Genomic DNA, 26,737 nt, shown 5'->3' with positions numbered 1-26,737 from the left:
ACAGAATTAAAAGAACAACCATAGCCTACGATAACTGTGTAGCGACTAGAGAGTGCTTTGTGTCATCATTAGGGCCAGGAAGTTCATGAATTTGCATATATTTTTCATCAGTGTTTGTATTTCTTTTTTGTATTTATAATATAAATAGCAAATAGGGCCAGGAAGTTCATGAATTTGTATATATTTTTCATCAGTGTTTGTATTTCTTTTTTGTATTTATAATATAAATAGCAAATAGGGCCAGGAAGTCCATGCATTTGCATATATTTTTCATCAGCGTTTGTATTTATTTTTTGTATTTATAATATAAATAGCACATATTATGTGATATCCGGTAGGATGGAAAAAAAGACCTTATGACCTTAATTCTGTTAGATTAAATGAATGAATGAATGAATGAGTGAATGAATGAATGAATGAATATATTTTTCAATTGGCTGTAATTAATTGCTGATTAATAATCTTCACGAATCATCAACATTTAAGCTTATCAAACCAAATTTTATGCTGCATATATTTGGATATTTTGAATTTTTTTTATAAATGCATAATATTCATTATATTTATATTATTGTGGCATATTTTCGCGTTTAAGCTCATTAAAGCTGATTTTATGTTGACTATTACACTTTTACTACGTCATACTACTTTTGGCCAATAAAACGGTACGAAAGGACGTCTTTCAACCAATCATGGCTGCTTATCGCACAATTTTATCGCTTCCCTAGCATTTGTTTAATTTTATCGCTTCCATAGCGTTTCTTTGTTTTTATCACTACTCTAGCATTTGTTTCTTTGTTTGCCAACATTTCAAACTGCAAATTCTTTATTCGTCATTTGTTTACAGCATAGACGTCAACTGAAAATGGCGGCTCCGTTCTAACGTTTTGGTGAAGCTAACATTAGTGAAATAGAATTTTAGCAAGTCAATTAATATTTTATTGTATTAGAGTATTTTATTTCTTCTAATATTTGTATACGTTCTTCTAATCGTGTAATCGTCAATTAAATTCCACTCGAGTTTTGATTTTCTCTAGATAAATCTGCTTATGTTCCACTCGCAGATTTATCGATAAAATCAAAACCTCTAGTGAGATTACTTACTGTTGATTAACATGCATAGTTTAGATTTTTAAAATAAGTGCATCATATTCTATTTTTAAAAACTGGTATTGAGTGAAACTGTTATAATTATTCTTACCAGAAAAGTATTGAAAGTTTTGCGGCATACCTAGAAAATCACACGGCTCAGTAGTATGTCGCCCCAGGTCTAAATGTAAGTTTAATCTCTAGTTTCACCTATAATGTTATTAGTTATTGATTATTATTATTATTATTATTATTATTATTATTATTATTATTATTATTATTATTATTATTATTGATTACTTATTTATTAGTGATATCAATAAATATAGAATTGTATCAATGCATATTTATTGGAATATATTAAGGATTTTAAAAGCATACTTGAATGCGTATTTATTAGGATTTTAGGGCATGAACGTCCTGGCCCTAGTGATCATAAATATGAAATAGATATTTATCTATAACCCTTTCTTTTCCGAAAACATTTATAATTTTTAATTCGAAGAAGATCGAACAGTATTATGCCCAAAAGTAAATTTTAACTTTTGGTACTGGGTAGGGATAATACTCTTGGTTTTCAGTCTCAACTGTGATCAGGAATAGAGTATGTTCTGTCTTATATTAGACGGAAGTTCGGCGTCGACCTGACTTATGTCACGTAAGTTCCGTGCGCGATAATTGTAGTTCAATATTAAGTAATTTTCACAGTAAACTACAAAGGTTATCCAGAGACGTGATGATAACAGCTGTCATGGGGTCATGTACGGTATAAGACTAGTATAAAAAAAAGAACCAGTCGCAAATATTGTTTGCACCATGTTCAAAAAGCCTTTGCCTATAGTCTAATAGATATTAATAACAGAGAATGTGCTTGAGGCGATGCGCTATTGTAAGTAGTAGAATTTTCACAAATGTTATTATTTTTTTTATTTTCGCGCCAAAAACTGTAGGTTTCATAAATTTGAGCTCAATATCTTAATTATTATAAGTATACTTTTATATAATTGGTAGAAACTGTGTTAATGTAAGAGTTATGTTTAAAAAATAAACTTAATTATCTCAAAAATGAATTTTCTACGTTTTCAACCACAAGTATTCATTTTATTTCTCAGTGGTCAAAGCTAGATTGATGAAGCTTGACATATTTATTCATTAATACATCTGTTGTGAAGTGGAGCATTTTTATTGGCTGTATTCAGCATGTTTTATTGCTAGAGAATTATACGTAAAAAACCAGTATTATATTTTTATGAATGTTTGAACATTGAACATTGAACAAATTATATTTCTCTGTACAAATGAACAAATTAGAGTAGGACATTGATAATGCTCCATTGCACAATTTGCAGTGTTACATTTAAGAAAAAAAAAACAATATTTTTTTCTCTTAGAAATAGGATTTTCATTAAGAAAATTTAAAAAAAAAGTTTATTTTTTTAAGTGTTTATAAGAAAAGATTGAAATTTACAATGTATCATTATGATATTGAAATGCACATTCAGTAAAAATTTCAACTTTCTAGCTTACAAATTGTGGATTTTAGAAATAGCCTTAACATAACGAAACGATCACAACCTCCGAAATTTTCATCTTTGAGGAGTGCAAGAAAGGTATGTTATAATTGACTGCGGATGTATTACGACGTTGCCACTTCTTATGAGTGACTGTTACTCCAGTCTTGTTTGCGCTTTACAAAGGAAAAGGTAAGTCGCACTTATAACCAGCCTCGCCTAACACCGTTTGGCGGCAAACGGCAGTGTAGTTCTAGTCAGTGATCAGAGTGAAAATTAGCATACGAAATTATAATCTCACTGTATTGCCGTTTTCGAAAATACATATGGTATTCATTTTGTAAAAAAGGCAAATCATCTACGCCTGCAATGTCAAATGTTGGAACATAATCTTCAGATCCTTTTTATTCTTTTTCTACTTCATGGATTAGGGTTTGTAGCCCGTTACGGTTACGAGATTATATCCAACTGGCTAGGAAGTCTTCATTGCTGTCTTTTATTTTGAGGTCATCAGAACAAGAAAAAAATGTCTAATAAACGTGGGTTCTACAACACATATTTTTTGAGATCTGAACACTTGTTCATACAAGGTGCTCAATGGGACATCCATTTATGGCAATGCATTTCTCTGCCCTACAATACAGCAGACTACCAGATAATCATACCGTAGTTGACATCCCTGGCATGGAATACTGATACGTCGCAAGGAATACTGAAAACAAAAGGTTGGTTGCGGATATGAGCGGGGTTCAGCAGAGATGGTGTTGTGAATTTTCGTAATCAGCATGTGTGGGCTGATGAAAATCCCAATGCAGTTGAAGAAAAAGGCATCAGCACCGATTCTCAATCAACGTATGGGCAGGCGTTCTTGACGATAGATTGAGGACCATACGTGCTACCACAGAGATTAACTGGGACTCGTTATTAGGACTTTCTTTTTAACGTATTGCCTACCCTGTTGGAGTATATGCCATGTCAGCGAAGACTACAGATGAATCGGTCCATACAGAAAGGGCTTCAGTCACAAATTTAAAAAAACGAGATATAGATGGAAATCATATCTTTATGGGTGACTCCATCGGCCTGTGCAGAAAGGTATTCAGTCCAATGCTTGGAAAGATAGAAACTGAAGCATCAGGCTCAGAGTTCTATGCAGAAAGGAATAGAGTAGGCATTTACAGAATGTTTTCTTTAGTGTTCTCAAAACTAGGTCTAATGGACTAAAGCCCTTTCTGTATGCAGCGATTCAGATGTGGTTCATGCATGATGGCACATTTTTTTCGCAAATGAGAGTGAACACCTGACGCTGACATTTCGGGACCGCTGGATTGCTTGGGTGACCCCACACCTTGGCCTGCTCGTTCCCCAAACCTAAATCCCCTAGACTTTTGGTTATCAAGAACAACCTGATCGATTCCAAAGAGTGCGTGATTCCTTACGCCGAAGGGCAGAGGAATGTATTGCCATGAATGGACGTCACATTGAGTACCTTCTATGAACAAGTGTACAGATCTCAGAAAGTTTGTGATGTAGGACCCATGTTTATTAGACACTATTTTCTTGATTTGATGCATACTAGCACCTCCTAAAATATTGGATGCTTTTTTTCACACCTTGTATAGCTTAGTGGGATTTCTAACTCAACCTTTCATACGAAATTAAAATTATCCTTTGTTTAACTTTTATAGTAATTTGTACGTCACAAAATACAAATAATGAAAATAGTGGAATGTAAGTATTTTTCACACTGTTGTTATATTATTAGGCCGAAGTGAATTATTCACAATATTAATTCGTACGTCTCACAGAAAATCTAAGTGTTACGTAGTTCAGTTTCAATGAGAAATGTTTACGTGGCTCTAGCAAACAATACGTCGGGTAACTTATTTTGATCAAAGGTAGGGTTCATATTATGAGTGTTTCAGTTCCTAGAATAATGTAATCTATTTATACAATCAGGGACAAAGACTATTTAATTTAGTTTGACGCTAATCAAATTTTGCACTGCTTATAAAGACGAGGTTACGTATAATTTATAATTAGAACCGCGTTCGAGAATCGTTTCGCCTTCGTTATTTATACAATTTAATTTTGAGTTACGTAATAGTACATTGCGATACTAGGTTGGTAAGTGCTCTATAACAGAAACGAGAGAAAGTTTGAAAAAAACGAGCTGGTTGCGTCGATTTTTTTAATTCCCGAGACTCTGTTATGCACTTAACGCTCTCATAATTTATATCTTTATTTTATTTATTATGTATTCTAGTTATGTATTAATTTTGAACGTTTGTCATGTTAATGGCAATGTGTAAGCCTAATTTTCTAGATGACCGTATTTTTATATTCTTTTGTTTTATTTGTTGGATACGACTGTCTTTTGTGTGTGTGCATTGTTCAAGTAAATGAAAAACTATTCCAATACACGAGACTGAATTGTCTGAATATATAAATAAAGAGAATGACAGTCTTTATCCCATAAGATTTAATAATTTTGTCCAAACTTCACGTTCAATTGAAAGGTTCAGAACCATAGCGGGCCAAGCGCCATTTACTAAAACCGTAGAAAAGAAGAGTTAAAATGAAGTTATTACCATAAGTCAATGGAAACATGTAGCAAGTAATATAAAGTACACACATTAAAACTAAATGATATGTCAATCTTCATTAAACTATGGCATTCACTTAACTTTAACCCTTCTTTCTCCGTTTTTAATAAATGGCGCTTGGCCCACTATGGCTCTGAACCTTTCAATTTTTAATGTTAATAAATAAAGTTACAGCGTGTCCTATCAGGGTTTTTGTTCTTTTTTTTAATCTATAAGTGACTGTATGTCAAGTTTGTAGAGAATTTACTTACAACACGGTGTTGTAAGTAATTTACTTACTGGAGTGTCATTTCCAGCATCTCCGTAGTAACCAATGAACATGTATCTTTAAGTTACATGGCATGCAACAGTGATTGTATGTATGGAAAAAGAGCAGGACTGTGCAAGAAATAATGAACCGAGAAATATAAAGTTGTGTAAATCCTTCACTTTGTATAGCGATGTTGTACTCAAAAGTCTGTTCTTAATACCTAATCATTTGGATTGATAAATTTTCAACGTATTCATATAAATCTTCTACAGAAATAGGCTATCTTCTTCAAATTATAAATCTTTCATAGCCGAGACAAGTCTCGTGACATTTTATGGGTTTTAATGCTGCATTCACACAAAAGCTATAGCACTGAAGATGTGCAAGTAACCACATACAATAAATAAACAAATATATACTGGATGCCGAATAGACTGATTGACACATTTGTAATTTAAAGAACGGTTCGGCTGCTTTAAGAGCGAAACACTTTCAGTCTTATTAATTCGAGCTCAGTGGTTGAAAGAAGGGAGGCGCGATGAACTGTAAAATGACGAAATGTATGAGGGAAAAAGTTGGATATCTTACAACCAATGTTGCATTCAAGTGTGGCCTGCGATTGAACTCAGCATTTCCGTACTTGGGGGATTTCGCTGCTTCTAAACGTGTATGTAGGGCTATTATTTTTATTGTAAGCTCCTTATGATACGAGTAAGTTTAAGTCAGAAGAACTGAATAAAAATAAAAAGTGCACTGTTTTAAGTGGTACCTAGATTAACATAAACAATAATGACTATTCACTAAGATAAAAATTTCTCCCTTTTCAAGTCTGTGTATTGATATAAACTGCACATTATTGTTTACTTATTTCTTAACTTCAAACTTAGTAATGATATAGTTTACGTGGGTGAAGCATGGTGTATTCATTATTTATATATTCATATTAAGGACATGAGACATCACAAACTCTTCTATATTAGAAATTCTAAATCTTCCTCGCCGGTCTCCATAATATGTATTAAAAATGCTAACATACATTCAATGTATAGAAGTATTAGAACATGGCAATGTCTTTGCTTTTATTATTTGCATAACCTTTCTACACAAATTGGTAATATTTTTGTAAGAATCAACTCCTTTCCATAAAATATTATAGTATTAATAATTCTTGTAAATTAATCATTGTAATCTATGTTCTTCATTTTGTTGTTATCTCAATTATTTAATTTGTACCATAGTTGTTCATTTTATTGTATTAATTGTATCACTGTGCTGGACTTTTATTGGCCAATGGCAGTTGTCTAGCACATAAATATCAATAAATCAATCAAATCAATAAGTCAATGTGATGATGATGGTGATGATAGTGACGACGATGATTTTGCTGGACTTTTATTGGCCAATGGCTGTTATCCAGCACATAAATATCAATAAATCAATGAAATCAATAAGTCAATATGATGATGATGGTGATGATAACGACGACGATGATTTTGATCATAATAGTCATCCATCATCACCATAATAATAGCAATAATAATAATAATAATAATAATAATAATAATAATAATAATAATTATTATTATTATTATTATTATTATTATTATTATTATTATTATTCATGAAATATCTAACAGCGATTAACCAATAATATATCAGCACAATAATGACTACAGCGATATTAATAATAACGATGATAATAATAATACGTATAAATTATAATGCATAAGATAAATATTTTACTATTATGCAAATTCAATTTCAATGCTAAAGTTGGTAGTTTTGATTCATATGGAGAACAGGAAAGAGATAGGTGTACAATTTCTATTGTATTAAAGATTACGAAAATATTAATAACAAAAGTAACATAATGTCAAAATGGAAATACAAAGAAGTACAATAAAATGATTAATTTGTTGTGACTTATTAAGGGACAATTATTATTATTATTATTATTATTATTATTATTATTATTATTATTATTATTATTAATGAGCTATCTAACAGCGATTAACCAATAATACATCAGCACAATAATATCTAAAGCAATGCGATATTAATAATAATGATGATAATGATAAAACGCATAAATTATAATGCATAAGATAAATGTTTTACTATTATTCAAATTCGAAATTTATAAGGTAAATGAATCAATTTCAATGCTAAAGTTGGTAGTTTTGATTCGTATGGAGAACGGGGAAGAGATGGGTGTACAATTTCTATTGTATTAAATATTACGAAAATGTTAATAACAATAGTAATATAATGTCAAAATGGAAGTATACAGAAGTACAATAAAGTGATTAATTTGTTGTGACTTATTAAGGGGCAACATATATTTTTCACAACCAAAAATTTATATGTCTCTTAAATTTTATTCTCCCATATTTGTAACCCTATTTGCATGAAATTTTATACGCATACGGTCTTACTAATAAACCGTGTATAATTGTTATACGAGACATGCGGAGTTGGGACAGAAAACGTTACTAATAAACCATGCATAAGCGATGGATGTGTAAGTAGCGTGTAACTATACATGGGAATTGCTTTGCAGTAGTTACACAAACGAAACCACTAGTTTAAACATTATATATAGAGAAAAAATGACCGCCTTTCTAACAGCTGTTCGTATCGACTGTTATTTTATGATTATGGTTGCTTTGTTACCATAGAAGAACAAAACAAGGAACACAGAATAAATATAATATTGCTATAGCTATACTCTTTAATCAAAATATAGCGTGGTAATCCATTAGGTTCAGTTGTACTATCGATATTTAGCGCGGCACACTAGCGCACACTATCAGATGCAAAAGAGAATCTCAATAAATTATTCTGCTACCTTTCGTAATAAAATAATGACGAAACTGTGACGTAGCTATGTGACAGTTGTATTGTTATACGCGATGTATGTAGTGATTATTAGTAAGGAATTTACACAAGATTTATAAATGAGTTGTTCACTGTGTAAGTGTAAGACAGTTAAACGTCTGTATAAGAGTTTTTATTAGTAAGACTGTTAATGTCTGAAAATTGCTTTTCAGTCTAAAAGAAAAAAGTATTTGCCTTCATAAGAAGTTTTTGGAATTGTAATTATCAAAATTTTTGTTATATCATGTGTATAACACATTTTTTTTTTTTTGTAAATTACTTGCAAGGTTTATAAATGTATTCCTTTTTTTTGTCTTTAAAGTAATACTCATATTAACAAGCCCTAGCTCAGTGGTCAGAATATCTGCACTGCAAGGGGGAGGGGATTTTTTTCTTCATATATTTCATAAGAAATGTTTATTTAAATTTTCTTGGTCACATATTTCTGTTAAAAGTAAGATAAAAGCACAGTCTAGTATATACAGTGACGAAGCTTGAATTGTTGAGGGTACTAGGAACTATAGACTGTGCAGGTACTATTTCGCATTGTCTGTGATGAGGCGATAGTAGCGATCCTAGTGGTTAGCAGCTATCTGTGAATGCATATTCTCTACGTATTGAGCTTCGTGTTTGTGATAAAAGACTGAGGTACAGTTTATTGTTTTTCTTAGAGGAAGCTATATATGCAAAATGTCATGCAATTAACTAAGAACTTGTGGAAGATAGCCTTATTATTTATAATGTTTTTGAGTGATAAACTTACAGATTGTTAACTGGTATTATGTTTGCATATTAGGACATATTATTGTATAACTTGGTTAATTTTATAGATATCTTAAAATTTCTTTCACACATAGAAAACTAAAAGGGCATATTAAATTACCATGAGAAAAATGAAAAATAAACTTTTTGTTTACCCGCGACTCCACTGAGTCACACACGTTAGTTCTTTTACTTCTTCCACCTCCTCCCCCCCCGGAAGGAAATAGCCTGAAATCATCACTGTTCACAAATATAGTTGGGCATGAATGTATTTCATAAATAATTGATACTGTGAAATGTGAAATGTTTTAAGAGATGAAGTAATCGAAGGGTTCAGAGCCATAATGGGCCAAGCGCCATTTATTAAAAACGGAGAAAGCAAGGGTTAAAGTTAAGTGAATACCATAGTTTAATGAAGATTGACTCATTTAGTTTTGCTATATGTTTCCATTGAATTATGGTAATAACTCCATTTTAACCCTTGTTTTCTACGATTCAGTAAATGGCGCTTGGCCCACTATGGTTCTGAACCTTTCAATTCTTAGAAAGAAGTATGCAAAATTATGCAGAATAAAAATAAATCGGATAAATAACAGTAGAAAGATTCCTTGTGAAGTTTTCGAACGGTGATTTAATTAATTTATGAACCTGTAATAGGTATTATCAAACAAGATCCCATATAAAGTAATGAACAAATTAAATTTATTTCCTTTTGTCTCTGTGAAATTTTAAGAAACTTATGGTTTCGATTATTTACAGAATTGTTTTATACTATTCTGTCGATGGCTAGGCAATATTTTGATTACATTATCTTAACTAAATAACTTATTACATGAAAACGAAAGATTTGACAAAATGACAACATTACAAAGCCAATAAACTAAATGCAAATAAAATGCATAACTACTTATCATTTGTGGGATGTGGCCCACTAACCTATACACAAAGTTCGAAAGAATATTTTCTTGTCATAAAACTAAGAATTCCCTTCTATTTTCAATGCGTTCCTACCGTTATACTTTATATGCTTGATTACCTTCTTTTGTATACTGTAGCTATGTGTAATTTTCTATAAAGGACACTTACTATCTAAAAACAGTGTATTCAAGGACCATGTCATACTATGAGACTGTACAAAAACCTTGATGGATTGCATATCTTAGGAACCTTTATACCTTTACTTGCACATTTTGCTTCATAGCATTATGACCATTAAAGAACATAATACAATTTCCTTTTTCTTACTTGATGTGACTTTTGATGTGCCCAAGGGTCGAGTGAGACAAGGAAGCTCCCCGAGCTAAGGATCGTCTCCTATCTTCCAAACTACAACTCACAAAATGTGTATATTTATTTACAACTTACAAATGGCTTTTAGAGAACCCGGAGGTTCATTTCCACCCTCTCATAAGTCCTTATCCTGAGCAAGATTAATCCAGTCTTTATCATCATATCGCACCTCCCTCAAATTCAGTTTAATATTATCCTCCCATCTATGACTCGGCCTCCTCAAAGGTTTTTTTTCCCTCCGGCCTCCCAACTAACATTCTATATGCATTTCTGGTTTCGCCGATACGTGTTACATGCCCTGCCCATCTCAAACATTTGGATTTAATGTTCCTAATTATATCAGGTGAAGAAAACATGCGTTACAGTTCTGCTTTGTGTAACTTTCTCCATTCTCCTGTTAACTTCATCCTTCTTAGCCCCAAATATTTTCCTAAGCATCTTATTCTTAAACACCCTTACCTCTGTTCCTCTCTCAAAGTGAAAGTCCAAGTTTCACAACCATACAGAAAATGTGTATACTGATAACACTAAATCATGTCATGAATTAGAACGATTTTTTAAAAGTTGTAAAACTGTTATTCAGGTGTTTTATTGTAATTATCTCGGGAAGACAGCCAAGTTCGAGATTAAATTTAGTATAGGCCTAAATACTCTCTATCAGAACAAAATCATTTATACTCCACTGACAAAGTATTTTCGTTTCATTAAATAGAGATACATTTTTCAATTTATTCAACAGACAATATAAAAAGTAACAGGTGTTCACAGACGATAGGCTATATGGTAAATGACACTGATAAAATAAATGTAAAATTCGTGAAATTAAAATCTTATTAAATCGAAAAAATATGAATAATAATAATCATCATCATCTACAGACATAGTTTAGTTTTTATAAATCTGTACCGATTTCAGTGCCACATTGTTCTTGGTATACAAACATCTCTTTTACTTACAGGTTGATAAGATAATATTTCCTTTGAATATCTGCTCTGATCCATTCAGTGAATATTCTATAAACATTTTGTCTATACGGGTGTATTTTTTCATCATTTGAAACATTTTGAGATCTTCTGTAATTTTAAAATTACGATTTTTATTTTGTTTTGTGGAACTTTCACCGAAAGGAGAAATCTCATTTCAAATGATGTTTCATCTGTCTTTTTTATTATCCAAGACTTCGAATTGTAGAGCAATAGAGGTACTGCTTAAGATTCATATAATTTGAACTGTTTCTCTAGTTGTTTTTCTATTCAACGTTCTCTTTAATGGTTCACATATTTGGATTATTATATATATATATATATATATATATATATATATATATATATATATATATTGTATTAAAATAAGCTATTGATTAAAATTACAGTATTTGTTTAGAAAAATTGGGACTTTTGCCCTATTGAAAGTTGAATTATTGTTTCTTGTTGAGTATAAGATGTTTTTGTAAAAAAATTATACCATTATTCTTTTTCCTCTTGTTTTATTCACTATAACATAAAATGTATTTTGAATGATGGAATACCTACACTGAAATCGTGAATTTATGGGCTTCTCTACCAAAAAGAATGCAGTTTTACAGTTTAGAAATGCAGTTTTATAATATAGATTAAAACTCTCTGACAACACATTATTAAATAATTATTATGAAAGTCATAAATCATTAACATGTGGGTGAAACATCTGAGATTATTTTTAATTTGCAAAATGTCTGCAGCAATGTGATTTTAAGGGAAGTACACCTTACTCCAGCATAATTTTACTATATTTCAACACTTTTTTCCTCAAAATCTATATATCCCCTGGAAACAAAAATTGGCATGTTTAGCGGGCTTATATATTATCTGTACATCAATGAATAATATTAATGTCTTTGAAAACCCAATAATAATATTTTTTTTTTTAGATTATGCAACATTTTTTTTTTAGATTTTTTTTTCAGCCGGGCAGCGTTTCAATGACAAATTACTCAAATACCTATTTGAATTTTGATATAATTCTTCTTTTTTGATCTAGGCCTATTTTTACTAAACATGTCTATAACGTATGCTGAAATCTATAATATGTTTCAAAATATTTTTTATATTAAGCTATTTGATACTAATTTCCTTAAAAATTGATAAATATTATTTTTAAAAAATAAACTATTAATTCTATCTTAAAAATTCTAGGCCTGCTAAATTTTCTTCACATGAGAGAACCTAACATGCATAAAAGTTTCATTAAGATATCTTAAGTACGTTTTGGGTTATCATTTAAACGCTGCCCGGCTGAAAAAAAATCTCAACAATTTTTCATAATTAAAAAAAAATAACTGTTGGATTTTCAAAAACATTAAAATTATATATTAATGTACAGATGGTGTATATTAAGCATGCCAATTTTTGTTTTCAGAACTATAGATTGAGAGTAAAGAAAATGTTGAAATATAATAAAATTATATTAGTCAAAGGTGTACCTCCTCCTAAAATTTTGAGGAAGCTGTCACAGTGAATAAAAATTATAGAAATTCCTTGCATATACATAGACTATACAGTTTATACCTATCCAAATGATATACATAAGGTTTACACGAATTTCGGTAAATTTTTAACGGATTTTTAAATAAAGGAATGTAAACTTCTCGAAATTAACATGTTATTCAATTAGCAACATATTATGAATATGACACATATCACCGACTCGGTTAAACTGATTATAATCTGCTATTTTATGGGAATGTTATCCCTCGTGGCCACCCTAAGAATAAAATTCATCTTAACTTAATTGTTATTAGGTATCATCGTTGAGAATAGTTTACCAGATTACTTGTCCTATTATTATTTTTGTTACAAAGCCTACTATCATACGATTTTGATATTATGGCATAAAATTATTTTGACTGACTGGTTCTAGAACTGGACGTGTACCTCTGCCAAAAAAATGTACTTTGAAGTTTACAGTTGCAATTTTATGACAAATTAAAATTATCTGACAATACTTCAATAAACTATTATAAAAGTTAGTAATCATTATCATGTAAAAAAATACATTATTTTTCACTTACGAAACGTCTACAGTTACGTAATTCTTAGTCTAATAATTACAAGAAAACGGTCATAGAGATAAGAATTCAATGTAATTTTTGGTATACAAATATTCACTTTACATTCAAGTGAAAAACATTGATTCCCACAGTAAATTTCGTTAAATTCTACACGATTTTTTTTTAATTTAACACACAAGACGGTTTCTATACGATGTGAATATAATATTATGCCAGCGCTTCATGCTTGCGGAGCAGGAAGTGTGCTCAGTAATCGTACGCTATCGCCAGAGGGTGATAAAAGCCTTTATTTTTGAACTCCTCTGTATGGAAGTTGCACTGTCTATGTTGAGAGAAGTATCCTTCTTATTCCTTTAATAAAACAAGGTTCTTCCATTTGAAACGGGCGGAAACCAATAACAATCGATCTATCGGGGAAGCCATTTAACCTGACGCGGCATCAGCTTCTTTCGGACTCGGTGTAAGAATTTTCGATTACAACACTGAAGTTGGTATAATACACAGTTATTGAACGTGCAGTAACATTTAATTAAACCACGTATAACACTATGAATTTTTGTTATATTTGGAACGAAATTCTAAACACACATTTTCCAACAAATAAATTTATATCTTGTCCCCTGAGCTTCGGAATTTCAGAAATTTTATTTTGAAACATTTACTTAATCACACTGCACTATACGAAACGTTTTAAATATAAAATATTAGGATGAAATGTGAGAAAATTTGCTATAAATAAATTGAACCTAAGAAGTTAAATTGCCACTTTAAACCATTCACTTTCATTTGTTTCATGTTACGAGAATAAAATGAACTAAATTTGAATATTTTATAGACACAATAGTACAGTCAACGCATTGACATACAAAAAACATCGAAGCTCAGGGATCAAGACATGTAAACATGGACACGACGAGACTAACAATGCCACCGATTGCACTTGGAATAAAACAGTAACCGACCTGCACCAGAAGTAGATCCCAGCCAGAGAGCAAATAAATCTTCCACACTAGACGGCTGATGCTGCTGTTGCTGTTGCTGCACATAATTCGCATAATAATAGGGTGGCGGCGGTGGGGGTGGCTGTGGCGGTGGTGGATGGTGGTGATGGTGGTGATGTGGTATTGTCGGCACTGTAGGGGGGTAATTCTCTAATAGCATGCGACCCCTTACAGCTGCTTCTAATCCTAAGTGTGGGTACTCCACAGCCGAAGTTCTATGCAGATGACCTATGACCCGGCTATTATTACGACCACTAACACATGTACCACTACTAACACCGGCATTCTCCAGTAACAACTGTTGCACTTGCAGTATATCCACAAACTCTTCCCCTCCGCCCGGCGTAACAATCTGATGCAGCTGGGTATTGTTATCGGCACTGGCGCTGCTTAGGTCACGTGACGGTCGACGTGCTTGCTGATAAGCCGGTGGATCCCCAGGAGGTGCCGCCGAGGTGTCATCGTCGTCTGCGGTCTCCTCACTGGTGCTCGCAGATGCAAAGTCTCGACCCGCCCTTCTCATTGCTAAGAGCATGATGTCGCACTATCACCCGGTGATCTGACAGACGACGAGCCGCGTGTATCATCACTGCTATCACTACCACGGATTCCATCCCGTTCGGTGTCAAAGTGCGAACTAGTGCTCCATGCATCCGCTACCGAGAGGCAATGACGACACGGTAGAGGGGAGAGGGGTGATGTGTGGCTGGTGTGATTGTCGGGATATGAATGGACACGATGATGCATGTATAGTAACTAACCCCCATCTGAGTGGGAGAGACAGAGAGAGCAAAGCCAGGTACTCACCGTTTTCGTCACTGTTTCCGCCAACGCTATAACTGACGCCGTCGCCACTACCTCTTCGTCTTCCTCCGTCTTCTTTACAAGCGCTGCCACCATCAGTGGGGCGATCATGTATGTGACGTCACACGCAGCGTCATCCGTCGTCATAGAGAGAGAGTACAAAACGGGCCCGCCAACAACAGCTCCGGCTACCCACTATCACCTACCACGCAGAATCATTTCAAATGAAGAAGCGGAAGAGGAGGGAGGCTCGAGCTCGAAATCCTCCACTTCTCGTTTCTGCCTCGGCTGACACACAATCCCCGACGCACAGTAACGACGGCGTGTTTAAAAAAAAGCTTGCGTCGATGTGACTTTCAGTTAGTGGATGATTTTTGTGCTAGGTTCTACGCAATATTGTGCTGTGACGTCGTCACCACGGAGCGTGATCGCGATACGTCGGCACTTCACACGCGCGGAACGTTACTCGCCTTGGGAATTGTGTAACTCGTACCGACTCTGAACTCACCGCGAGCAAGATCTAGACTGGTTGGTACTCGAGAGAAACCGGCGATCCTTCTGTCCCCCTCCTCGAGAATCATCTTCCACCTCTCCTTCGCCCTCCCTCCCACGAAAAACCGCTCCTATTTTCCCCTCCCTACCATCCATTCTTTTCTTAGCCACTTGATGCAACATCTTTTTTTAACAAAAATCTATTCTCTCTCTTTTCTTCTTTCTCCTTCTCCACTCCTCTTTTGTAATCTTTTTATTGTTTATTTTTACACTCGTGACTTTAGCCTCTCTCTTTCTTGCATCCGACCCTCTCTCTCAGTCACTTAGCACTCATTTCTACACTAGAATACACCAGCACTTTTTGGCGCGCTATGCGTGATCTCGGAAAAGTGACGTCACCATTGTTTCTCGAGACTTTCCGACTGAAGCCGAAGCTAAATTGGTTTTTGTTGAAGTAAATGTAATGATAAAGACTCGAACGAGGGGGAAATCCATACGTTGGAATGGATGGAAGACATACCGGAAGGTGGATTGACTGACACATGCCTCGTCGCCAGGACCTCGGATATGTGTGTAATCTCTCCGACACGTTTTCTACCGCGAGACCATGAAACTAATGCAGTCAGATAAGCGCTATCGCACGTTTACGTTGTCTTTCCGCGGTACACATTAATTTTCATTCACGGCTGTTTTTAGCGGTAATTACAGAGCTCTGAATGAAGTGTAGGCAGAGGAGGGGATGATAACTGTTCGGCGCTTGCTCCCCAGCCTAAAACATTGCCCGCCTGTGCTCAGAAATCAACCCATATTTTTCAGAATGCTATAGTAATGCGCTATTTATAAATACACAGAGTGCAATAAATATCGGAATGACTGAATAGTTTTTGTTAAACCGTAAAATCCCTTCCAACTTATTTTTATTTTCATTATGATTGTGAATTTGTACGCTTAGCAGCTATAAAACCCTACATTTATCTTAACCACTTGTTAAATTTATTATTCTCCTTGTTAATAATTATTATAGGCCTACTATTGTTATTATTTATTATTAGCATTAATTATTATTAATTTATTATTAATTATATTTATTATTAATTGTCATTATTGAGTATAATTAGTTACCACTGCAACCGAGTATTTACCCATTTGCAATGTGAATACATACATACATACATACATACAGCCACCGGCGTAGCTCAGTCGGCTAAGGCGCTTGCCTGCCGATCCGGAGTTGCGTTGGGCGCGGGTTCGAATCCCGCTTGGGCTGATTACCTGGTTGGGTTTTTCCGAGGTTTTCCCCAACCATAAGGCAAATGTCAGGTAATCTATGGCGAATCCTCGTCCTCATCTTGTTGAGTATAATCTCACTATCACCAATCCCATCGACGCTAAATAACCTCGTAGTTGATAGAGCGTCGTTAAATAACCAAGAAAATAAAAATACATACATTTTCAAATAAGATTATATAACTTGCGTAAATATTTATGATGTGGACTCTATATTTTATGAATAAACGAAGTGTGTTGTTGATAGATTTAACATTAAAATGTTTCGATAAGAATTTTCTCGTCCTTCAGATGCAACTTCTTAAGCACAGCCAGCCGGTCTGAAAATGTTATTATTACTAATACTTAACATTTACAATAATGACATGTAAATAATAAACATGAAATTAAAAAATAAATACATTTACTACGTACTTACTTGGTTTACAAATTACATGTTAGTTACTAATAAGTTCTTTCGCGTATTATGCAAGTTTCTTCGTTTTATCGACTTAAAATTCAGTGCAGTGTACGGTAGGGAATTGGACCAACATTCGAATCTATTACAATGCGGGCCTCCCTGACCGTGTGGTCAGCACGATGCAGGGTCAACGCTTTGAGGATTTGTAAGGTTAAAATTAACACAAGATACACAAGGATGAATTATAATCAGAAAAAAATCATTAGCAGCATATCTTAGTTGAAGAAAGGCCGTAATTATTCCGTTACATACACAAATATTAATTTATTGATTAACTCTTCTGCTTCTTCCGTCCCTTACATTTTATTTTCTTTCTGTTCCCTCGTTCTTTCTTTAGTTTCAGCTCTCTTTGCTTTTTTCTCATTTAGTTTCTCCATTCTTCCTTTCTATGTTATTTCTTCCTCTGTTATTAATCCTTTATTATTATATTTACGTTTTATGTGTATGTTATTTATTTTCTTGTTTGTATCTCCTCTGTCTATTTATTTTAAAATTACTCTTTCCCTTTAGCCTACTTGTTTCAACTTCCTCATTAGGAAACTGTAGTGTGTTGCAAACAATCGAGTTCGAGATTTTGGCCGGAATACCTACATTTTGTTAGCTCCTCTGATACCCGAAATGTAGTTTTGGCCATGCTGTCTGTCTGTCTGTCTACAGCAATTTCTCCCGGTCACCGCCGTACCTCAGGTGGCATGCACGAATTGACAGCATCATCTCGCCAAATACTTTTTCGCTATCACCAAGTTAATCGATATTAAATATCCTAGTAGTCGATACAGTGTTGTTAAATAACCAACTAAAAATTCGGAATGTTTGGTCGGATTTTCTTCATATTCATAACAAACAAACGAATCAATTTAACAAGGAATGATCTTTATAAACTACGTAGTTCTTTTCTGCTGAATGGAGGCCTACAACATAATTCCAAATGCCCAACTGATTCTATCAGTACAAATAGCTGTTAAGCTGTTACGTCTTTTTCCAAGTTATCTTGAATTCAGAGGACGCCCTAGCGATCTTTTCCTCGTTGGTATTTCTTCAAAACATTTTCTAATTTTCTGGTTCTCTGGTGACGTGTCCAATCCATCAGTCTCTTTTGTTTGATATTTACTAAAATATATGCTTACTTATATAGCTGGAAAATTTCTCTATTACTTATTATTCTCCATTTGTATGTTTGAGGTTTATTATTGCTCAAAAATGTTTCTTAATAATATCTTTCGTCAGATATTCTTACCTTTAGTTATTCGTTTCTGATTAGAGCCTATATCTCATAACCGTACGTTAGATTTGGAATGATTGCATTGATTTGTATATGTGCAATTTTTTTTCGAGGCAGTACTTATTTGTCTTACTTTTTAGAAGATTCATAAAAGTGTAACAACATCTATTGGCATTTTCGATTCTTGCTTTGATCTCATCCTTGTCCTTGTTATTCGAATGATTCACAGGATATATGACAGTTTTGAGTAAACATATTGCCTTTATTAAAAAAAACGCACACAACACAATGACGCTCAACTTAAAAAAATAATCGGACTATTATCTTTGAGATTTTTTGTATTATGCGGAATAAAGTGACAAATGAGACGAATCACTAGTTTCGAAAAGAAAAGTTTTGTTAAGATAAACCTATTATTATTATTATTATTATTATTATTATTATTATTATTATTATTATTATTATTATTATTATTATATTATACAGAATTATTTATAATTCATTGCGATTTCAGAATTCTGAAAGACCAAAGCTACAAAGTAGGGTAACGTTGCCTATTTCCGTGATACCTCTAATCCCGTGATACTTTTTTAAAATTGAATGTCAGTCAAAGCTTTGCCGTTCGACCATAGCGCCAGACATCTTTCTCGAAAGAATACATCTTTCGCCTACTTTTGAGACATCGGTGAACTTCCTAGCAAGATACCCAATCCCCTGACATTCAGTGAAAAAGCGCATCACGGAATTACGAGTATCACGGAATTAGGCAACTTTACCCAACGGCACGTGTAGAGGAGAACAGGGAAGCTCATTGCTCAAATAATTACCAATTTGTTATAATTTGGGGGACCACTCAAAGAAGATCTTAAATATTTATAAACCAAATCAAGAAGTCTAAAAAAATAACATTAATATCTTGAAACTCGTTTCACTTTTGAATGCTTATTTTCGAAAATAGAAAATAATGTTACAAATGAATGCAATACGCATAGGCCTATAGCTACTTTGTGTAAATTTGAGAAGAGTTATTGGTTATATGTGCTTAAACTGTACAATTTATAGGAAGTGGAGTCAAAAGTCTTAATTTTGGGATTATAGACAATACTTTTTTATGTAATCTAGAAAAAACATAATTCGTATTCTAATTTCAATGCATATTAAATTATTTTTTTAGGTACCTACGTTTTTTTAATAGTTTTTTTTGCTTCCTGATCCTGAGCAGCGCTCGGACATGGGTTCGATTTCTGTTTGCGTGGATTACCTTGTTAGGCTCTTTCCGAAGTTTTTCCCAACTGTAAAGAGAATACCAGGTAATCACATAAAAAATTCTCGGCCTCAAATCGTCAAATACCATTATGATATCACCAATTCCATCTACGGTATATGAAATGATCATCCTAAAAATGTTCCGTTAAGGGCAAAGGCTCCTCCTATAGAGGGAAAGCTCTATTTGTCTCACTCGGTGAGCTACTCCGCGTAAGAGTGGAATTGTTCACTTGGTTCACATTCTGCACAGTTTGGTATTGTTCGCTTGTTTCTGTCGCACTGGTTTTAGTCGCTGTTCACTTGTCTTCTTAGGTTTTTCCAGTCTTCCCTATGTCTTGCTCTGCTTGACCAATGGCTTCCTACTCGTTCACTGAAGAGGTCGGCCTATCTTCGTCTTCGTCTTCCGGGTGCTCTCTTGCCAATGTGGGGATCCCATAGTGTGACTTTCTGCGTCCATCTTCCGTCTCTAAGTCGTGCAACATGGCCTCCCCACTTCCATTTGGTGTTGGTGGCTTGCAGTGCTGGATCTTTAATTGCTGCCATCTTTTGTAGCACTTCGTTTGGAACTCTGTCCCTCAGTGATAAGCCTAGTATCCTTCTCAGCATCTTTCTTTGGCATATTTGGAGACTGTTACGAAGTTTGGCAGTAAGAGACTATGTCTGGCACCCATATAACAGTACAGGAGTTACGCAGGTCTCCAATATTTCTACTCTGAGTTTCTTGCTGAGTGTTCCCTCCAGTACGATGAACTTGAGACTCCAGAATGCCTTCCACGCGAGAGAAATCCTTCGTTTTATTTCCTTCTCTGTCTTCTGGTGGAAGGAGACTAGCTGTCCTAGGTATACGTATTCAGATACGTATTGTAGTTCTGCACTATCAATTATTATGGGTGATTCCAGCCAGTTCGACATTACTTGTGTCTTGGTCATATTCATCAGCTACGGTATATAGCCTAGTAGATAATATAGTCGTTAAATAACGAACTAAAATAGTAGTTCAAGAAAATAAATAAGTGTTAATGTTATTTGCAACACAATAAATATAATGATTTGTAATTAAACGATTAAAATATATAACGAGAAAGCATTATTATTCTTAATATCTTTTCGTTCACTTATTTGTTTATTGACAGATCGATTCACTCTTCAGTTCATTATTTGTTTACCACCTTGATTTGTTTGTTTACACTGTTTTCCCCCTACGTTCTTATTTGTTCACCTATGACTCACTTAAAAAGCTAAAGACATAGAACCTATTACACATACCTGTCGATGTGTATCAACCTCGGTTAAAAAACTAGTAACCACGAGTAACCGCGATTAAAATATAATTACGATGCACCATTTATAATCCGAATACTTACACATGGCTAACGTACACCTCATTTAACCAGGGTAATACAAGGTAATGATAACGCACTGTTAATGTAAAGCGACAAAAGGAAAGCATCCATACATCTGCAAAGATAATACTCGATATCTAAAAACCACTGCCCACGAAACTAAAGTTTCCTATCTTTTCTTGTTGCATTTGTTTGCCTTTAATCGTTGTTATGTTTACGGATTACATTTCTTTGCTTTTTGTTGTTATTAAGTTAAAATCTTACAAAATGAAAAACAAAAGGCGAAAATGATTATATCTCAATGTGAGTTTGAAGTGCTGATAGATTTAATTACTAGATATAAATTTGTAATGGGAAATAAAAATTAAAAATAGATGGAATATCTATAAAGGAAAAGAATGAAGCATAGACCATGAGAAAATAAATACGAAAATGTACACTATCCAGGGTTTCAATTATTCTAGAGACCTGTACAATATTCTACAATCCATCCATAATCTCTCTTCTTTCAGCCTGCAACGTGAGAAAGGAAATAGTCGTACGCCTTAAGCCACGCGATGCTGTTACATTGCCTAAAAATCGTGAACGATTTGTACTGTAGTAAGTTGTTCAATGCATCTATATAATGTCCCCTCTTAAAATACTGAACATATTAACTACGTAGAGTCATTGTAATATTGTAAGCAGCAGTTTATAGAATAAATAGAATTGTTTCTGTTTGTGGGATATTCCAATTAATCCAATTAATATTGTAAGCAGCCAGTTTATAGAATAAATAGAATTGCTTCTGTTTGTGGGATATTCCAATTAATCCAATTAATATTGTAAGCAGCCAGTTTATAGAATAAATAGAATTGTTTCTGTTTGTGGGATATTCCAATTGACCCAATTAATATTGTAAGCAGCCAGTTTATAGAATTGCTTCTGTTTGTGGGATATTCCAATTGATCCAATTAATATGTTTTTAGTTGGTTATTTAACGACGCTGTATCAACTACTAGGTTATTTAGCGTCGATGAATTGGTGATAGCGAGATGAGGCCGAAGATTCGCCATAGATTACCTGAAATTCGCCTTACACTTGGGTTAAACCTCGGGAAAAACCCAACCAGATAATCAGCCCAAGCGAGGATCGAACCCGCGCCCGAGCGTAACTTCAGACCGGCAGCCAAGTGCCTTAACCGACTGAGCCACGCCGGTGGCCTCCAATTAATATTGTAGGCAGCCAGTTTATAGAATAAAATAGAATTGCTTCTATTTGTGGGATATTCCAATTGGTCCATCTGTTGCAGTATAAATAACACGGTAGAATCTCTCCTGAAATTTTATGTTAGTATGTAATTAGTACAAATTTTTCTCTTTCGACTAACAACTTCACGTTCACAACCATCCAGATCCAAGAAATCCAAATGCAATAACTCGTTTTCGAATTCATTAGCTGCGAATATGACTGCAATTTTACTTTACTATTAATCACTAGGTATATCCTTTATCCGCTCGATTGTGACCGGTTAGATATTACTGTGATTAAGCTCCTGTTTATGTCCTGACATAGGTCGACCAGACGTTAGGTGGAAATTGTAACCCATGGTTATAGTACTAATCGACGTTGATGCACTTGGCCTACTGAATTTGACGAGTTCAGAGAAAGAAATGTAATCTAAGGGTAAATATAAATGGGGCTTGAAGGTTTTCAACCTATGGCTTACTCTAAAGAAAAAAAAAATGTTATGTTTTATTTAACGACGCTCGCAACTGCAGAGGTTATATCAGCGTCGCCGGATGTGCCGGAATTTTGTCCCGCAGGAGTTCTTTTACATGCCAGTAAATCTACTGACATAAGCCTGTCGCATTTAAGCACACTTAAATGCCATCGACCTGGCCCGGGATCGAACCCGCAATCTTGGGCATAGAAGGCCAGCGCTATACCAACTCGCCAACCAGATCGACTACTCTAAAGATAATCTCAGACTTTCTTAATGAACAGAACTTGAGCTAAATCAAGTCGCTCGAATTCTGACTTGTGGACTTCTCTCTTTTCCCTTAGCTTCAACACCCATTTGTTACAATCAAGATGGCATTCAAGAGCCAGACTCTTTAATAGAACAATTAAAAACGTATCTTGTCTTGTAACGTTGCCTTTACAGATTTAATTACTAATAATTAAACGCGGAGCCCTGATCGTATGCAAGAACCTCGACCAGTTTTGGGAATTATTTATGACTTTATAAGCTTGTCTAACACAAAGAACGGGGCAAGAATTTCAATCGTGAGATGGCTCTCCTGTGCCTATCGGAACCGTGAGTTCAGTTTTTGTCGATACGCACAGTCATTTTCAAATGATTTAATATGTACCACACATGCGCATTTGAGCCACTTAAAATGGAAATGGTCTTTCTCCGGCTTGTCATCTTGTAGTATTTCGATGCTTTAAATTTATTCCCTGGCAGGATATAAATATAATTTCCTCCATTCATAAAGTCAAGTGAAGGAAATCTCGTAGTAATCTTTGGACTATAGCTGAGAAGTAACGGATTTTGAGCGCAAAGTAATGTCATGTAGTCATAGCTTTGAGCTCGATTATGAAATATTCGTTCAAAAAAAATCTTCACTTTACCCAATCAATTTGATCTTTCCAGAATTTAAAATCTTAGAAATAAACCAATTATGTAATTTAATGTTATTAAATTATTTCATAAAAACCGGGAAAATCTTTCAACATGTTGTCATTACTGCACTAGACGGAATGACACAATAAAGTTAAAAGAACCAGAGTGTAGAACTATTAGAGGAAAAAAACATTGTAAAAATTTAGGTCACGACATTACAACAAAATCATACAAAAATTCCTTCATCTTGAATGCTAAAATTATTATTCATCTTTCGGACCAATCCAACAGGAATTTGCTTCTGACGGCTTTTAAGTCTTAAACAGTAATAGTACAACAATTTTCCTTTTCTTTTTTTAGCACTAACCTTCTGGTCTAAGATTTTTTTCTTTTCTTCTTTGTATTGTATCTACGAGCATGAGTTGAGCTCATTCGGAAGGTACCTACTGTTACTTTTTCTTTTTTACTTTTACTATTAAGTTAGATTAGTTATAGGTTATAAATACTGTACATGTAAGTTATTTATTTATTAATGTCTAAGTTCTTGTATAATTGTGTGCCTGTCCTTTTGAATATATTTGTATTTGTAAATTAATTTGTAATTTGTAATTATATTATTACAAGGCGACTTTTAACTATTTTGTGTCTTTTTAAGAACAATAATCAGCAAATGCTGGGTAACTTTCGGTGCTGGACCCAGGACTCATTTCACCGATATGATCACCTTCATCTCATTCAGGCGCTAAATAACTTAAGATGTCGATAAAGCGTAGTAAAATAACCTACTAAAAATGAAAACAATATACTAGTTCAATGCCGGTACTTCCCAGAATTCTCTGTTTTATAATAATAATAATAATAATAATAATAATAATAATAATAATAATAGTAATAATAATAATAATAATAATAATAATAATAATAATAATAATAATAATGGTTTTATTTAACCTGGCACAGTTAAGCCGTAGAGCCTTCTCTGAGACTCAAACAGGAGTAAAATTTGCTTACATAATTGAACATACAACTGTATCAGATTTAATTAATTCCATTTTTTTTTTCATTTTTTTTATTTAACAATGCTCGCAGCTGCCCAAGTTATATCAGCACGAATACACCGAAAACATGGTCGAACCAATTTAGACTGTTTTGATCAATCTAACCAGATACTATTGCGATATAGTTTTACAATATAATACGCTAAATTTATAGTAAATTGTGTTACGACATAAACTGCACGAGATTTCAGACGTTTACTAACTTATATCTTGCGTATGATCCTTCTTAGCATTTCTCTTATTATTTTCTTAACATTGATTTGTTTCATAGTTCGCGTTTTCACATTCAAATGGCGATTGAAATCTTGGGTTGAAGAAACCCATGCTTGTTCCTTTTTCCCAATGAAAGTTCCGTCACTACGTTGTCTTCAATTACATTTTTATAATTAATTGCTACATCTACCTCATATGAGGTAACATTACTGCTCCTTATAAGTTTCTTTTTCTCGATTTCCGTTGTAATTATGTCAGTCTCTAATACTTGCATAATGTAAAAAATAAAAATTTCCGCTAAAAATGACTACAGCACAACTATAGCACATTCAGTAAACTTTCATATAATCACTGCTTCTTTGATTCCTGTTACATTACTCTTAACATCATGGTACCTAACCAAAGTACTTCAATTGATTGGTGAAATACTATAACACTAATAGGTTGTTCAGTTGTTAACAACACGTTAGTTAGCATGCTGTTAGCGTTATTTTAACGAAGCTTGGTGAAACTGGGCCTTGGTCGGGTCCCTACTCAGTACAAGAGAAAAAAAAAGCTACTGTTCCTGGAATTTGTTGTACATGCCAAAACAAAAAATATTTTTGTGTACTTTTAATTTAATGTAAGGCGGACATAAGCAATCGGGTAGCTCAGTTGTAGGAATATGTTCTTAGATTAGATCATTTTGTATATTTTCAAAAAATCATATGACATAAATCTATAGTAACATTAATGTTACAAAATAGTTAAAGTTATTATTTTGTAAAATAAACATACTCAATACATGCATTTTTATGCTTTCACGGTAAATGTGATTAGAATTTTAGGTTTCCCACCCTGTCCTTGAACTTGATATTTTATAACATTTCGAACGACAAACAGGATCCAGAGGGAGTTGCCTACTATGGTCTTACCCTGATGATGGAACCTGTATGTAGTTCCGAAACATTGGAAATGTGAGTTCCAGGACTCACTGGAAAACCCAAAATTCTAATTGTGATACCCGATACATATTTTTATATCTACATATAACACCACAAAGGATTCCACCAATTCATGCCAATATTAAGTTGGGGAAATTCGGGCGTGGGAAAGAGATTCCAGCGAAGGAAACGGGGAATGTTTCCGAAAGGGCTTACCGTCACTGTTCTCATGATAAATAGAGCACAGCGTGCCGACGCAGGCTTCTTTAAGTGGTTCTCATGCATCAGCATTCGTCATTGAGAAAGGTCGTGACGTCACGTGTTTTTTGCAATTGTAAGCTGTATATATGTAAATAAGGCTGTGATAGTGCAGTGCCCGTTACTTCTGAAGTTAAGTACAGTTTTATACCTGGGAGAAGATTTTACGTTAAAATTCCCAATACACGATTGTTTCCAATTAATTCAGAAAAATGACAGAATAGAACACGCTTGATTCTTTTTAACAGTTCTAATGATTTAATTATTGTAGGCTAGTCACAGTTATAGGTTATAATAATAATAATAATAATAATAATAATAATAATACTAATAATAATAATAATTTGCAGCGAATACATTGAAGAAGC

General features: G+C 33.8%; 1 protein-coding gene across 4 annotated transcripts in view; it reads right to left on the bottom strand.

The window, feature by feature from the left end:
- The window catches only part of sr (stripe), a 1,127,550-nt gene that overhangs the window by 144,948 nt on the left and 955,865 nt on the right, over positions 1 to 26,737 (bottom strand). The window contains exon 1 of one of the 4 annotated variants that reach the window (XM_069823630.1): positions 15,243 to 15,771. The exons of 1 other annotated variant lie outside the window; for it this stretch is intronic. Coding sequence is in view for 1 of the 3 variants with exons in the window: in XM_069823629.1 (XP_069679730.1) it covers positions 14,397 to 14,595 (199 nt within the window). In the remaining 2 variants the exon portion in view is untranslated. 2 more of the 4 variants (XM_069823632.1, XM_069823629.1) reach the window with 2 other exon arrangements.

The sequence above is a fragment of the Periplaneta americana genome, chromosome 4 (genome assembly GCF_040183065.1).
Source record: "Periplaneta americana isolate PAMFEO1 chromosome 4, P.americana_PAMFEO1_priV1, whole genome shotgun sequence".
NCBI classification, from domain to species: domain Eukaryota; kingdom Metazoa; phylum Arthropoda; class Insecta; order Blattodea; family Blattidae; genus Periplaneta; species Periplaneta americana.
This window is presented reverse-complemented; position numbering and strand designations above follow the sequence as displayed.